Source organism: Thunnus albacares, chromosome 4 (genome assembly GCF_914725855.1).
Source record: "Thunnus albacares chromosome 4, fThuAlb1.1, whole genome shotgun sequence".
Classification (NCBI taxonomy): domain Eukaryota; kingdom Metazoa; phylum Chordata; class Actinopteri; order Scombriformes; family Scombridae; genus Thunnus; species Thunnus albacares.
This window is the reverse complement of record NC_058109.1, coordinates 17,615,725-17,632,718: the sequence shown is the minus strand read 5'-3', so window position 1 is coordinate 17,632,718 and position 16,994 is coordinate 17,615,725. Positions and strand designations below refer to the sequence as shown.

Genomic DNA, 16,994 nt, shown 5'->3' with positions numbered 1-16,994 from the left:
CCACAAGTACAACCACTAACAAGCTGATCACCACCAAACCTGATGAGAAACCTGTACCAAAATCTTCAGAAGGTGGCTTCTCATTGTGCATGGCATGTACAGTGTATGTATATGGTATTTGTCTAAAATGCTACGTTGCTGTGGATGTCGGTGAATGTCTTTCTCGTTGTGGGACTATGGAAATACTATCAGTGCAAGAAAGAAAGTGCTCACACCTCTTAGGGTGGGAAATGCTGAAAGTACAGAAAGGTCAGATTGTAATTTTGAATCCTCTCTCTCTCTCTCTCTCTCTCTCTCTCTCTCTCTCTCTCTCTCTCTCTCTCTCTCCTCTCTCTCTCTCTCTCTCTCCCTCTCTCTCTCTCTCTCTGTCTCTCTCTCTCCCTCCCTCTCTCTCCCTCTCTCTCTCTCTCTCTCTCTCTCTCTCTCTCTCTCTCTCTCACACACTCACTCACGTCTCCTTTTTTTCTCTCTCTTGTTCTTGAAACTTTGCAAAACAAATTTGCATATATTTCAAACATGTACATGTTTTATTTTCTTTGTTTGGCAGACTTTGCTCTGGGTCGTTGAGGTAAAAGTAATGTATGATATAATGCACAGTTGATGTTATTGTAATGACTTGTAAAAATTACTATCTTTTCTTCCCCATCAATGTTGCTGACTAATAAATTAAAGCTCTATATTTTATAATAACAGAGGTTCTATTCTGTTTGCCAGTGGTGGGCACACGCATGTGCTCACTGATCTCAGTGCTTAAAGGACGGGTTCACTATTTTTCAAGTCTGTCTTAAAACAACAGTCAGGTGCCCATATGAACACTGACACATTTTACTTGGTGTAATCATTCCTCTTTTAAATACATTTTTGCACAGAAGGAGCCTGTGCATTGTAAGTGCATTATGAAAGGATCTTCTAATGGTCAGTACGAACAGGGGGAATGATTATGGCAAGAAACCCTTGTTTCAATGTTCATGGGTACCTGACAGCCTGAGAGCACAATAAAGTTAAAGTGATTAAAAAAACTTAACTCACAGATCATTTTTCTTTAAGTGCTTTACATAAAAAAAGAGAAAAAGACAAGTGATAGCTATACTGTGTGTGTAGGAGAATGAAGCTCAATGGTCATGAACACACATACTGTACATGCATGCATACATAATTGAAAGTGAGAAGATTAGGATCCTTAACCATCTTCAGATTGAGGTCAATGAGATCTGTCAGGTGAAACCGCAAAGCTCTTTAAGAACTTCAGAGCTCATCCTTCAGACTGCAGTATCCTATAAGAAATATGAGTGTCTTACTGTACGTTTGGACCGGGAGTTGATGGTTTGGTTATTTATTTCAGTGACCCCAATTATCTTTTGTTGTACTGTGTGGACTAGGTACCAGTTCTTTTGTTTTAATGGAGACTGGAAAGCTGTTGTCCTTATAATGGACTTCTTTGCAGATAATATAACATTCCAGACCACAAGGTTCACATCAGATTTAACTTTTATTTTGGTCCTGATGTGGAATCAAGGTAACCAACAAGCTATTTCACTCTACATGCTTCTCTTTTAAAGGCCCCTAAGAACGGCATAGAGAGATAAGCACTTGAGCCGATGTTCATCTTCCGCTGAGCACAGCAAAGTCCCCCTAAAGGTTAGATCACTCCTACACTGATGTATGTCTGCCTCTCCTCACACCTTTCCCTCTGCCCTAAAAGACTCCTGTCCTTGTCCTCCATTGGCCATCCCCAGTCAGGTGGGCAGAGGATGCCCGAAATCCTTTCCTAAGACAGGAAAATACTCAAACCTTCTCCAGTGTTTGCTGCAGGCAGTTGACGCATCAGCTGCGTAATTGTCGGCACCGGCCAGACTGTGGGCGATCAGCTAGGACCTACTTCCAATTTTTCCTGACACTTGGCTTAGCAGAGGGGCCCAAGCCGGGAAAAGTAGGATGGGGGCTGGAGCGAGCGCCGAGGAGAAACGCTCCAGAGAGCTGGAGAAGAAGCTGAAGGAAGATGCCGACAAGGATGCAAGAACCGTCAAGCTGCTGCTGCTAGGTAAAGTCAGTCAAGCTGGCTCATTGGGGGCTCAGATGTATTCGCTGGAAACCTCATCATCTGGTTACACATATTTAAGGGCCCCATAAGGCCCCATAGAGGTGATGAGGCTTCTCAGGTCCTATATGACAGATAGTTAACCCAGCTGTCTATATGGAGATCACTGCATTAATCTGTTTTTTGTAAAAAGTTTGGGGATGAGAGGACAATGCATTCATACCAATACCTAGCCATTGTAATTTTAGTTATTTTGTCTCTCGTTTAGCTTCGATACACGTCACCTAAATTAGAACAAATTAATCTGAATAAATGTAAAATATTTACTTAATTGCATAATTTCAAGAGCCAGTGCTTTTATATTAACTGCGATGAAACTGAGCAACACGTCTGAGTGAAGTTAATTACCTGTGTCATTGAATTTCTAAGACACAATAATAATCACTCAAGCCAATCCCTTGTTAATCCTGAAACAACAGGTCCTCCAACACCGAAGGCTTAACGCTGAAGGACACAGATACTCTCCAGCCCAAATGTAAAAGAGATAGTGGCTGCAGCATTCAAACACCAAAATCTAAATACATTGTAGACAATATGTTGTTATCTGAGTGAGATAAAAAAAAAATAGATTTATGAATTTAGGTGTACCTTTCTATTTGAGTACCAGCAAATTCTGTACACCAAATGTGTCTGTGGTTTATATAACAATGATGAATTTGCTGCCGAGTACAAGACTATACTGTTATTATTGGGCATTTATTGTTCTGAATAACTGTCAGGTTGTTACAGATATTGTATCACATTGCAGCTTGATCCTCCTGACAATGTAGGTCAGGGATAGGAAAGTTCCCCCTGACATCAGCTTTGAACAAGATTAGATCTGAAGTAAGAAGCATTATGACCCATTTGGATCCTCTGTCTGATAAATGCCATGAGGACATCATTATTTTATTATACATGTTACTGAAACCCAAAACATAAGCACAAAAACAATAGTTAAGAATTATATTTCTCCCAAATCCTTCAAAAAAGATATAAAGAAATAAAAAAATAAACATTGGAATGAAGTTTTCCCTATTTTATGCAAATAACTACATTAAATATGTTTATCTTCTTTCATGTAGGTGCTGGAGAGTCAGGCAAAAGCACCATTGTCAAACAGATGAAGTAAGAACTTTTACTTTTCTCGTGAGTAATACCTCATTTCTTATCATACATGAGTGTAAATCACATAGTAATCATATGTTTTCCTCAACAGAATTATCCACAAAGATGGTTACTCACTTGAAGAGTGCTTGGAGTTCATTACCATCATCTACAGCAACACCCTGCAGTCCATCATGGCCATTGTGAAGGCCATGGGCACACTCAATATCAACTACGGCCACGCCGATCAGCAGGTAATGACAGCTGGGACAGACTTCCATACACTTTGCTGGTATCACGTTCCTATATGCTACCAAGCATAACTTGTATGTGTCTGTTTGTGTCATCCTCCCTGCAGGACGATGCCAGGAAACTCATGCATCTTGCAGACACCATTGAAGAAGGCACCATGCCCAAAGAAATGTCAGACATCATTTTGCGCCTGTGGAAGGATTCTGGCATACAGGCGTGCTTTGACAGGGCCTCAGAATACCAACTCAACGACTCCGCTGGATAGTAAGAAATCACCCTCTGAAACCTCCAAACAAATTGTTACAAGGTCTTATATTAGTATTTGTTAATCAATTAATTTCATTGACTTTCAGCTACCTGAATGACTTGGAGCGACTGATCCAGCCAGGCTATGTGCCCACTGAGCAAGATGTGCTGCGATCAAGAGTGAAGACCACTGGTATCATTGAGACCCAGTTTTCCTTCAAAGATCTCAATTTCAGGTGACAAAACATGAATCATTGCCCTATTTGAGGGCACCAATAACTCAATAGCATCAACAATGCTCCTATTTCATTGCCTAACAGCAATAATAAAGAAAATCCTGCTTCTGTCTCAATGCAGAATGTTTGATGTGGGTGGCCAGAGGTCAGAGAGAAAGAAATGGATTCATTGTTTCGAAGGTGTGACCTGTATCATCTTCATTGCTGCTTTGAGCGCCTACGACATGGTGCTGGTGGAGGATGATGAAGTGGTATGAAATTGAAATTACAAGTTATCTGCTTTACACTTAATATTCTGTACTGTTTGTGTCTTATCCTTTTCATTGGGGCGCACTTTTTTTTCCTTTCAGAATCGAATGCACGAGAGTCTGCACTTGTTCAACAGTATCTGCAACCACCGTTACTTTGCCACCACCTCCATTGTACTCTTCCTCAACAAGAAAGATGTGTTCACCGAGAAGATCAAGAAAGCTCATCTCAGCATGTGCTTCCCTGAATATGATGGTGAGGTTCTCACAGCACATAAATTGCAGCAGAATAACAGACTTTGGACAAACAAATTATATTTCTCCTTTATCTTGATATATTTTCATTAAGGCCCCAATACTTACGAGGATGCTGGTAACTACATCAAAATGCAGTTCTTGGACCTGAACCTGCGCCGAGACGTCAAAGAAATCTACTCTCACATGACCTGTGCCACAGACACAGAGAACGTCAAGTTTGTGTTTGACGCCGTAACCGACATCATCATCAAAGAAAATCTGAAAGACTGTGGTCTCTTCTAAGAGCCATGCTGAGAAACCCGAAGAAGGTGAGTAAAGTTTACAAAGAACTGTCATGACAATTACGACTAACTTTTGTACCAACTAACCGGTGTGACTTTTCTTTCTTTTTTTTTTTACAGGGTGCTGTTGTAGCCCTGTCACATTCCACAAATCCCTCCTCTATTCAAACTGTGACATCCACTGAGGACCCAAGATGAGAAACTGTCCCCCCAAACAGCCATTCTCAAATAGGCGAACGCAAAAAAAAAGAAAAAATCTATTTGTTGTGTTCAAAACTAAGTTGTAGCTTTGACCGAAAACTTTGGGTCAACTGAGACCAGAAGACAGCTCCTACGTCAGAAAATCCTGTGCAGATTTCAGATGAGTTGAATTTTAGTCAAGCTAACTTTTCTCTTGAGCCTCTTTGAACTCGTCTTTGGAGGGCTATGCAATCTGTAGTTAAGACATCAAAAGCTTCTGTCAGCATAAAGTGATTTTTTTCTCACATGTACTCGTGAATAGATGTCAAGGCTAACGCGCCGTTTGTATGCTCCAGTAACCGGTCAGTACAGCCAAAAAGCAAACAAGATGGCCTCACCACCTGCAAAAGCACTTCAACCTCTGTTAGAGATTTAATGAGAACTTGTCATTAGAAATGGTTTTTATGTACAGAAATGAATAACACCACATAAAAGCTGTGACGTACAGTAGTACAAGCAGGTAATAGAAGTGAATTTTTAAGGAAAGTGTCATTGTTAGAAGATGTAACTTTTTGCGATAGTTGAAAAGGGCCAGTGTATATAATTAAACTGATTTCTATTGGACAGTTTGTGAAGTGTGGTGATACCATGTTGATCTGTAATACTGTTAAGTGGTAGATGTAATATACTTTAATTTATAAAAACCTTGTCTAAAAGTTAACGGGCCTCTGAGCCAATAATCCTGTACAGAAACCAATCATTGTAAACCTTGACTAACCTATTAAAGCTTCTGTAGAAAACTGAGTACTTTTCCATTTTTCACAAATAAAAAGCAACACAGCAATGTCTTGTTCATAATCTGTCATTTATTAATTTCACAGAATATTTTAGGTTGCTTTTCTAGTGTTATGAGACCAGTGGATTGAACAGCCTTCACCTTTAATCTCAAACAGATTAAAGGAAGAGCTCAACATTTTGGGAAATATTCTTGCCAAGTTAGATGAGAAGATGGATACCACTGTCTGTACGGTAAATATGAAGCTACCACAAGTAGCCGGTTATCTTAACGGGGTAACAGCTAGGCTGGCTCTGTCCAAAGGTAATAAATCTGCTTACATGCACCTCTAAAATTCACTATGTAACATACAGTATCATATCTTGTTTGTTTAATCCTCAAGAAAGAAAGAGTCCGACACATGACCCCCTGAAAAAAAAACCACATTTCTTTCAGTTTTAGTATGGATTAAACAAACAAGATATAACATGCTAATTGGTGAGGTGCTGGTAACTGGCTGCTGGATGCAGTTTCATATATACTGTACTGAAGCATGTTGCATCAAATTTGTGCAACACAAGATCATTTCCTTTACCAGTTAATTATGACATGTTTTACAAATCAGAATTAACACCATTATTCCCATCGATCTACACATGAGCATGTTAGAGCCCTGCAGGACTTGCAAATGTAATTTCTGAGCAACAAACATTTGTGAAACTTGCTGCCTCAATTTGCAGTCTGTGTGCTCACACTTTGCTTTTGCGAAACAGGCTCCTGACTGGTATCAAGCAGTATCTGTTCATCTAACTCTAGGAAAGTAAGCATATGGTGAATTTTGCCAAAATGTCAAACTATTTCTTTAAAGATAACCTGAGACAAAATGGTTGGGGGAATGTAAGCAAATTTGAAAATGTATGTAATTTCTATGGCCTGGAGCAGTTTAGAGAACACTTGATAATATAACTCTTCATATTATCAACTAAACTGCTGTCTCACAAAGCCAAAGAAGCAGCCTATATACTGTATGTTGTGATGTCATTGAGCCATGCAGCCTAAGGCTCTGCTGAGTTTTATGGACACTTAACGATGTTTGGTAAAAGATAAACCAGTTAGAAAATGTACCTCAGTAGACCCATACATGAATCAAACATCAGTTTCATACACTTTTATGTCTTTGTGGGACAATAATGAACATTCACAATACAACTATACTCAAGTTCAGTGTGGCTGTTCTTTAACCTCAGATAAAAAAGTAACTTTTGCAATATAAATACCTAAAGCTACCCCAAGGCATTGTAGGCAACAACATTTCAAGAAAGTTTTATTTTCATATGAAAGCATTCATTGATTTTTGTTTTTCCTTTAAACCCTGAGTTCTCGCCACAAGACAATTAATTGATATGTTGATGTGCAATTATGTGAAAGAGAAACAGCAAATGAGACTTCCATGTGGACTGACTTAATCTACTCTAAACAAGAATAAATCAATATGCAGGAGAATCTGAGTACGAAATACATCTGACAGAAAAATGATGGAAGACAAATGTGTTTTCACTCATTAACATTAAAAATGACATTTTATGGCTTGTTTCATCATGTCTAAAAAAAGGAGCTTCATGTTATGAGTGTGAAACTGTACATAGACATGGAATGACACCTATTCTGACATCTCACCAGTGGCCTTTAAAAAAAAAAGCATATGTTATCCACAACTAATATGCACTGTACAGCATCCAAAAAGACCAAGAAAGATTTAAGGCACTTTAAAACAGCACGAGTGAACCTCTCTTTCACACACAGTCACAGCACATCTGTTCGCCCTTTGTAAGACATCGAGTAGCTAGAAGCCTGAGAGATGAATACTTCTGTTTTCCTCTCTTTTATCAGAAATGTTGAACAGCTAACAGGCAGGAAGCAGTTTGGGTTTGTTCATCTGTTTCTCCCTGGATAGCAAATATCTAACCTTGGCTGAAGTTTTACTTAACAAATGTGCAAAACAAAAGTGAGACAAAAGCCACTTTAAAACTGCCTGAACATAGTTAATACTACTTATGGAGAAAATGATGTGTAGTGAAACATATTGGTTTTAACAGACAACAGTTTCAACATTTTGGAAAACCATCCTCAAACCTACAGAGGACCAACACATTTCCTTCAGGCACAATCTAAAACATGGTAAAATCTCACAGCAAACAGGGTTTTTACAGTATGTGCATAAGTCATCACCTGTCATTATCTGTTAATGTGCAGCCCTTATGTAAAAGCACTGATCTAGTTATGTGAATCAACTACAAAGAGGCACTAATCATCATGTTTAGTGAGATTTTCTTAGAGAGGTGAGTGTTTTTATAGGCTATACATTTTACATATGTGTGGCTAGATGGCACTGTTCCCATAAACACAATATTATAATTCACAGCTCAGCTGTAATTTCAAGACACACACATACACACACAAACACACATACACACAAACAAACACGCACATGCATGCATACACACACACACACACACACACACACACACACACACACACACACACACACACACACACACACACAAAAGTTTGCGCAGCTATCCTCATTAGGACATTGTATTGACTTCCATTCATTGTGGACAGCCTAACCCAAACTCTAACCCTAATGTTAATCTAACCTCAATTCACACCTTACCCAAACCTTAACCAGGACCCCAAAAATTACATTGTGCCTCATTAGGACCAGGCTTTGGTCCCCATGAGGACTACTGGTCCTGACAAGGTCAGTATTTAAACCGGAAAACGTCCCAATGAGGTAACAAAAACACACGCAAACATACCTGAACAGACATTTTTTTTCTCCACACAAAGACACCACTTACTCTAAAATCACTTTCAGCCAAAAAGTAATAAGCACGACTCCTCATTGTCCATCAGCAAAGTTGTTGACTACATGCTCACCCACACACACACATGTTTTAATTAATACAGTAAGTAATCAAACTGCTTTCTCAGTATCAGAGTTTCCTGTCTGGATCCTGAGCACATGAGGACGAGGAATTTGACCAATAGTGGATCCTTTCAAACCTCACTGCATCTGCACTTGAGGGAGAGTCGTCCTGAAGACCTGTTCATGTAAATGTCAGCACATGCATCCTCTCATTCAGAACAGTCCCACCATGTGATCGATCTGCCTCATGTAAACACTCTTTAATGGCAGAGCATACCGTCGCTCCTCTGGGATCCTGTTGCACTGCAGAATGAGATAAAAGGAGAAAATGTCATTTTATGAAGGAAAATGGCTCAGTAACCAAAATATCAAAACCTGTAAAATGAGAAATTTTGTCCTATTATAAAAAGTTAGTGAGTTGGGCTGGCAGAAGATAGCGGCCTTACGTTGCTGACATTGCTAGGAGGTCGATTATTCAGATCTCTTTCTGCCAGCGCTCCCTCTTCACAAGGAAACAGTTCAGTCCACTGTTTCTCCCTGAAGCGCTTGTCTGTAGGCACAACGTGGCCCTCTGTAGTGAAGATGTACTTGTTATCTGATTTGTGAAGTGGGTTGTCCTCATCAAATAGCTGCAATTCAGAAAAGACAATTTCATAGTTATATGACAGTACTGAGAAAACAAAGAGGCTAAGTTTTAGACAAAATCAAGTAAGATGATATTTTCAATTAAATACATTGAAAGCGATATTGTGACAACATGTAGATTCCCATTACTGGTGCCTTTAAAATATAGTTATTTATAAAAAATAAAGTTATTTATCAATCAAAAATGCTAAATATTTGCTGTTTACAAGCTGTCAAATATTGGGATTTGCCGCTTACTCTGTTTTATATCATTGTAAATTTAATATATGGGTTTGCAACTCTTGGTTCACACAAAACAAGCAATTTGAGGATGTTTCTTTGAGACCTGGGAAAGTGTGATGGACATTTTTCACTATTTTCTAACATTTTATAGACAGTTTATCCATTAATTGAAAAATCTACTATGAAAATATTTGTTAGTTGCAGCAATAATTTTAACAAAAACATTTTGTGACATGGGTTGATGGGGTAGTTTTTAAATAGTAAGAGTTTTTTTTTGTTTGTTTGTTTGTTTTTTGTTTGTTTTTTTAAATTGTACCAGCTAACTGCATTTGAGTCATAAATATTTGGGCTATAATTCAATATTGTGATGACCAGAATTTCCCACAGTATATAGGTCTCATATTATGGTAGCATATCCATATAACATATACAGTGTAGACGAGCTCAGGTTGTAACTTACCAGGTAAAGGTATTTGCAGGTCTCACTGAGGAAGAAGCTCTCCATGCGATCCTCTTTGGATTTGTCCACGACGTGGTGGAGAGTGGCATACCCGCATCTGCAAATAACACAGCTGGGCTCAGCTCTTAGAAGACACATTAAAGCATTGTAAAACTCCCAAAAAAGATACTCAGTACATGACGCCCACCTGACTTTGGCATTTTTCTCAAGGCTCTGAAGAATATCCATTCCAACATGTAAATAGAAAGGATTTTTGGTCGCCTGTAGAAAGTGAAGAAGAAGAAAAATGTCTCCTGAGTAAAAGATAACAGTCTCCAACAACCACCACCAGCACTGTCTTACAACAGATGAGTATTGTTACCTGGTACAGCAGATAGGTTGATTCCACCAGCTCTGGTCTCAAGGGGTAGAAGAGCACATCAGGAGCCTGCAGCTGCCAATTGTATCTCTCTGGCAAAGCCCCAAAGCGCTTCCAGATGGCATAGTAGAAGGCATGCAGGCAAATGGCATTGTCTACATCGCCATTTAGCACCTAGAGTGGTAGAACCTAGCTTTAATATAAACACCACAGCACATTTTTATATTTTCATGTAGCTGAATGGACATAATCTAACCTGCAGCCCAGGAAAGAAGGCCTGAAGCGAGTCTATCCAGGTGTTCATTATCTCACCACTGAACATGTTCACATTAACATAGAGAGGTGGGTCACCCTCTCCTTCATTACATGACTCCCTCCTGAAAAGCAAACACAAGCAGAACAGGTTTTTACATTATGTTATACTATTCCATGTGTGTTCCAAATGATTTTGTTGTTGTAACGTCCTATCATAATCACACATATGTCACACGTTCACATACAGAAATGACCACAGTGTAACCACATTCTTGTGCTGACCAGCCAGAGTAGAATAGTTGGGACGTTGTGTGCTTTGCTCAAAGGCAACATATCAGTGGTTGTTGATGAAGAAGAAACTGTTACGTTTCTCTGTGTGTCTGACTGACGGTGGCCCATCAGATGTCTTGTAACAGCCGCAAGCCTCTAAATTCAGTTTTTCTACTTCACATTCTTCAGTAAGAAAAATAACACTGACAGAGATTCATTTACATCGCTGCGATGGTTTCATGTTCCAGGTGGTGCACAAGCTCATGAGAAGCTGCCTCATGAGGCCGACACACCCGGTTATTTGCACCCAAACGCACTCAATCTTCGGTGTCACACCCTGTCCGCGCTGGACTCACCCTCTCCTCAGATGGCTCTGTATGCTCTCATAAGCAGCTTGGAACATCCTGTAGTCCTCTTTCTCACCGAAAAGGATGTATGATTTGAGCAAATACTCATAGAAGGAGTCCATACCAGCTCCAAGACCACTCTGCTTGCTAACCCACTGGCCTGTTTGGATATTAACTACATTCCCTAAAACACAGAAAAATACAGAAAGTTGCTACAAATTTTTTGATGACCATTGGCATCATATTTACATGTTGCAGCCTTTACCGTGTTGGCAGCGTACATTAAGAGAAAATAAAAAGAAAGAAAGCAAACAAAACAGAAATCAAGGAAGAAATAGAAAAGAGTATTTTTCGCATTACTACACAGCTGTACTTACCTAACAGACCGGTTTCGTTGCTCCTCAGATTCCACAGAGCTCTGACAGCTCGTCTGGCTACCCACTCAAAAGTGGAATCTCCAATCAAGCGGCTCAAAATCCCAAACTCCACCAGCAGGGAGCCAGCTCCTGCAGTACAAGTCTCATTGATGCTGTCAGGGGGGACTCCAGTCTTCAGGTTCACCTGCATTTAAGAAACAAACATTACAGTATAGTTTGTTGGAAGGCAGGCAATCTCACTCATATGATAACTACATAGTGCTTTTTGAATACCATGTGTGCAAATAATTAACCTCTAATTTGTGGACACAATTGTCTCACTCACCCTGGGGTAGGGGATGCCTGTGCTAGTGTTCTCAAAGGCCGGCAGTAAGCGGACAGCCAAGTCGTGGGCCAAGTGAAGCAACTCATTATCGTAACCTTCGAAGCCCACCTTGCCAAATGGGTGTTTTGGATCCGTCAGCAGAATGTGAGCTGAGATAAGGCTTCCCAAGATCCTTCGAAGAAAAGAGAAACATAAAACTGAGGTTCCAACCAAGACACAGATCGTGATATCAGTATCATATATGTGTATGTATGAGAAATCACGGGTCAAATTATTTGTCATTTTCAGCCAGTTTCAATATTAACTTCAAAATTCAGCCAGATTAGTGGTTGTACCTAAAGCAAGCTGGACAGTTTCATGTTGAGTATAAAAAATTTATACCTGATGTTTGCCTCAAAAACTTGCACAGTTGAGTCCTTGTCAAAAGATACAGTATCTATGACCAGCTTGACAGCTTTCTGGAACTCTGTCACATTGCCAAGCACCTGGAGAGAAACACCACATTATAACTACTGTATGGCTTCCTGTCAAATTTTATCTTTATACAGTAGAAGACAGCTATTGTAAATAAGCTCTGTTTAATAATCTGGACCATCCACTTACATCTTCCTAAAAGAAAGAGTCTGGTGAAATAAATAACTGCCATTTGTTTATATACAAAAATCCTTTTGGCGACTTAACTTTTCAGATTCAAATGCAGATTTTTATGGACTCACAGACAAATCAGAACAGAGCAAAAGCACCCCATAGTAATGAAGTTCAACATAAGGGTACAACATTCTTCAAGAAGGCACTTAATCTACAGATAACATTTGGCTTTTCTAAGGAGTTACCCTTGACTGTCTCTAACATTCATACTGACGGGAAATGTAGAAACTCTGCTCCACCTGACGCCATGTCAGAAGAAATTTAGAGAGTTGAAGGAAACCCACAAATAACATCACAGGAAATGCTAAACACTGCGCCTATGAATGTAGTGCACAACACTGCTTTTAGCAAAACAGGTGATGTTGAAAAAAACCTCACTCCTTACTAATCTCATGTTCACAGTTAAGTGCAATACTAACAAGTAGGTAAAACACTTCAATTCTGCACTTATTCTATTTTTGTGCTTCCAACTGTGTCTCTATGAGAACCATTAAAAAGAAAAAGCAGGATTTTGCAGGAATCTGTGTGATATAATGAGCCCAGAAACTGGGCTATGAAACAACTTACCAGTAGAGTGTCTAAGGTGTCAATGAGTGTTAAGGAGTAGTTCCCCAAAACATCATTTATGTTGATGTTTGACCTGAAATACAAGAAGTGATACAAACTCAGTAGTGGCTCACTAATGCAACAGAGGCAGAAAAAGATTGCAAAACATACAGCGCATTCATACATTTACAGAACTCCAAGTGTTTATGTAGATAATATTTAAAGTGAAGACAAACCCTGTTAGACATTTCAAAAGTGCCTTTTCCATTGTGTGACTGAGAGGAATGTTGTTGGATAACTCTGTTGACTCAACAGCTGCAGTTGTCAAAGAAAGATATTTGTCAGACATTTGCCAATAGACACACATTTCACTGAAATGTTGTCCTGGGGAACCCCAAGAGCCCCAAATCTCCTTCTGTGCTGCGTCTAAAAAGAGTTTGGTTCTTAGATGCATGAGTGATGATAGGGTCTTTGCCACCAGGGCCACCAAAGCTATAGAATAACCTGCCTGCAACATATATGCGATTACGTGGTGTCTCTTTCTTCAGTAGAAAGTACTTCCAATGTTATTTTTTAATGCTTTCAGCACCACAAAGTAAATCCATTCTCCCTCATTGTATTTGGGTGGCAGCAGAGATCACAGATGCAGATATCTCAAAACCTTGGCACATAAAACAGAAACTACCTGCATGAATAGATACCTCTATGGCTGAGTAAAACACGTCTTCCTGTAATTTGAGTGAACTGACCTCTTAAAACATAAGTACCTGCTTTTAGAGGACATTGCAAATTTGCTTCTGTTATGAATCTAACCTATTGAGCACATCATAATCTCAGGTGTCTTAGATTTTTTTTGTCTTCATATAATGACTGCACTATTACTAGCATGACTTTGCAAAAAATGCACATTAACTATACTACTGCACACTGAAAAAAGGCTTCACTGAAATGCAGGCTGAGCATTTTATTTACAATTTGGGTGTTTGATCTTTTCTTGTACTTTGAGTACAATTTCTCGCACCCCTTCTCTGTTTTTGTCTTTGGTTGAGTGTGATTTTTTTCAGAGCTGGAACAATTAGTTCATTAATCAATCAGTTGATCAACAGAAAAAATTTGGTTGTAAAGAATAAATTAATCAATCACATCTAGAGCTGCAAATATTGGTTGATGAATTGATTAGTCAATGGACAGAAAATTCATTGGCAACCGTTTTGATAATCAATTGATCATTTTGAGTCATTTTTAAAAGAAAAAATGCTAAATTTCTCTGGTTCCAGCTTCTTAAAAGGTGAATATTTTCTGGTTTCTTTAGTCGTCTATGATAGTAAACTGAACATCTTTGGGTTGTGGACTGTTGGTGGGACATTTAAGGTTGCAGCTTAAGATCTGTGAAGTGGCGATCGACATTTTTCACAATTTTCTGGCATTTTATAGTAGAGCTGCGATGATTTGTCAATTAATTTAATGGCCAACTATTTTTTTTATAATTGATTAAAAGTCAAAAAAAAAAAGTCAAAATTCTCCCATTCCAGCTTCTGAAAATGTGAATATTTTCTGATTTCTTAGTTTTTCAGAAGTTTTCCTTAGTCCTCTATGACAGTGAACTGAATAGCTTCAGTTTGTGGACTGTTGGTCTGGACCAAACAAGACATTTGTGGATGTTATCTTGGGCTTTTGGAAATAGTGATTAGACATGAATCGAGAAAATGATTGACAGATTAATCAATAATGAAAATAATCGTTAGCTGCGGCCTTATTCAAGTCATTTTTAGACATTCTCAAGCAGCTTCCAGCTTGTCACATTTGAATATTTGTTTGCTTTCTAAGTCTTTTGTGAAAAAAAGAAACTGATGGACTGTTGGTCATAATAAAACAAGTTATATGAAGATGTCACATCAGGCTCTGGAAAAATGTGATGTGATTTCTACCATGTTCTGTCATTTTAATAGACTAAACAGTTAATTGATTAAATAATAAGCAGATTAATTGACAACACAGTTCTAATGTGTTTCCTCTACCTTCATTGGATTACACATCTCCATTATGTCCTAATTCCAAACGAATGAAGTGATAAAAGATATTAAACACTACAGATACCCCCTGAAACCCCTTCCCAGTTTGGTACCACCTGTCTTATCCAACCCAAAAGGTGTCTGAACCCATAAACCCTTTCACTACTGAGCATCAGCGGGCAGCACTGAGAGCAGCAGGATTACACCGGCAGCTAATTTGATTACAAACTACATGTAAAAAGCTCAGTCTTCAGAGGACAGTTAAGTTGTAACTGGTTGCCAGCAGGTGCCTGTCAGCTCAAGATAGTCAGGGCAGCTTTGAATGACTCACGGGTTTAGCACGTCTGGTCCCCTGCCTTCACAGTCAATGGGGTTCAGCTCGTCCTCGGGAAAAGCATGTTTCATGTAATTGTCATATCCGAAATAAAACATTTCTTTGGCCATGTCCTTCATTTTCGCCTTCAGCGTGTCCGGGAAGGAGCTGTACCTCCGCACGTACTCGTCCTTGTTGCCATCGTAGAGGCTCAGGTAGGACCTCTTGGGTGACTCGTCTCCAACCTTTGCACAGGTCGTCGCCTCCTCATCATATTTGTGGCCGTGTATACGCCGAGACCACGAGTTACTCCCCGAGTCAGCAACTTTTTCCTCCCTGAATAACAAGTCTAGTTTGTGCAAATTGAAACTGAGGGGGAAGTTGAACCCCCAGCTAGGTCCCAGTCCGAAGGCTAGCCACAGCACACAGCCGAGCGAGAGTCTCAGTACGACCAGACCAACTACTAGTGACCTCCATTGCATCTTTGCCCCGGCTCGATCTTAAAGCGCATAATTTTAAGTCCTCACACCTCCAAGTGAGTGAACGACTGTAAATTCCTGTTTGTCAGGCTAAACTACAAGCATACACAGAGAGAGAAAGACGCTGTAGTGATTCCGCCTCACACGCTTCCTGTCAACAAACCGGCCCCTCCCAGATCCCGAGCTGTGATTGGTTCTGCCGCTGTGTCGTCACACATAAAGTGAAGCGGGCTCCTGCAGCGATTGGCCGACGAGCTGTCAATTTCCCGGCTGCGTTTCGTGGCATCCCTGACGTGTCTTAAATGAACTTCTGCGCCAATAGAAAACAGCCACAAGAGTAGAACCTTCAGAGGTCCGAAACATGGTTTAGTAACATTACATACAAAGTTAAAGAAGCTGCAGAATAAACACAAATGTGAAGAAAGTGGAGGCAGCTCAGTAGGTATTTTAGTCTGCATCATTAGAACTATTGGTACGACTTTCTAATAAGGCTCCAACGTTATAAGTGCTGGATTTACTGATGGTTAATAAATCATAGCCTATACTCAAGCTGTGTAAGTCAGTTAAAAGTCATTTATAATAAAAATTTGACTGGTTGCACTTACCATCTGGGAAAGGGCTGCAAAGGAACTTTATCTTTAAAAATTATAATTCAAATTTACACTGGCTGACTGGATTATGTAAAAACCCTTTATTGATGACTTATTTATAACTTCAGGCTTGACTGGGGCTGGACAGTAAAATAATACTAGATGAATATTTTATAAACAGAAATATCACTGCATTATTACAAGCTACAGGATACACATGAGCCAAAGGTTGTGGAAAATCATAACATAGCATTCCAACATGTGTTCTTATTATTGGTCTATAAAGCATATTTAAATATTCTCACACCCATTAATAAAGCTATACTTATAACCCTTTATGAAAGGCTGCCCTCATCAGAAAGTGATACTGACCTCGGACTGAGATGAAAAGTAAAGCACTACATTTACTCATGTATTTGGGATTTTCGGAGGGTTTTGACAGAATTCAGGTTTTTCTGGAGAGATTTACAGCAGAGGGTGTCCACCTCAACAGCACAGAATTTAATACACTTTCAGGAACAGTAACCTGTAAGGTACAAGAGTAGAGCTGCTGTTTGA

The 16,994-nt window shown here is 39.4% G+C and overlaps 2 protein-coding genes across 3 annotated transcripts; one reads left to right on the top strand and one right to left on the bottom strand.

Moving 5' to 3' along the window:
- Positions 1–1,761: 1,761 nt before the first annotated feature.
- On the top strand, positions 1,762–5,689 carry gnat1 (guanine nucleotide binding protein (G protein), alpha transducing activity polypeptide 1). The gene is made up of 9 exons (XM_044347756.1): positions 1,762–2,041; positions 3,163–3,205; positions 3,297–3,438; positions 3,543–3,700; positions 3,790–3,918; positions 4,040–4,169; positions 4,269–4,422; positions 4,516–4,732; positions 4,826–5,689. Exons 1-8 carry the CDS (start codon positions 1,936–1,938, stop codon positions 4,704–4,706), a joined length of 1,053 nt encoding a protein of 350 aa, XP_044203691.1. The 5' UTR covers positions 1,762–1,935; the 3' UTR covers positions 4,707–4,732; positions 4,826–5,689.
- A 1,279-nt stretch (positions 5,690–6,968) lies between these two features.
- Positions 6,969–16,018, bottom strand: edem1 (ER degradation enhancer, mannosidase alpha-like 1). 2 transcript variants are annotated; one of them, XM_044347755.1, is made up of 13 exons: positions 15,386–15,467; positions 13,279–13,357; positions 13,064–13,136; positions 12,230–12,333; positions 11,849–12,020; positions 11,524–11,707; positions 11,156–11,330; positions 10,531–10,651; positions 10,278–10,448; positions 10,104–10,177; positions 9,917–10,013; positions 9,036–9,218; positions 6,969–8,892 (listed from the first exon to the last, which is right to left on the bottom strand). In XM_044347755.1, exons 2-13 carry the CDS (start codon positions 13,308–13,310, stop codon positions 8,803–8,805), a joined length of 1,476 nt encoding a protein of 491 aa, XP_044203690.1. In that variant the 5' UTR covers positions 13,311–13,357; positions 15,386–15,467; the 3' UTR covers positions 6,969–8,802. The 2 variants fall into 2 exon arrangements, with proteins under 2 accessions (XP_044203690.1, XP_044203689.1); XM_044347754.1 differs by lacking the exon at positions 13,279–13,357 and having other exon boundaries at positions 15,386–16,018.
- Positions 16,019–16,994: the final 976 nt, after the last annotated feature.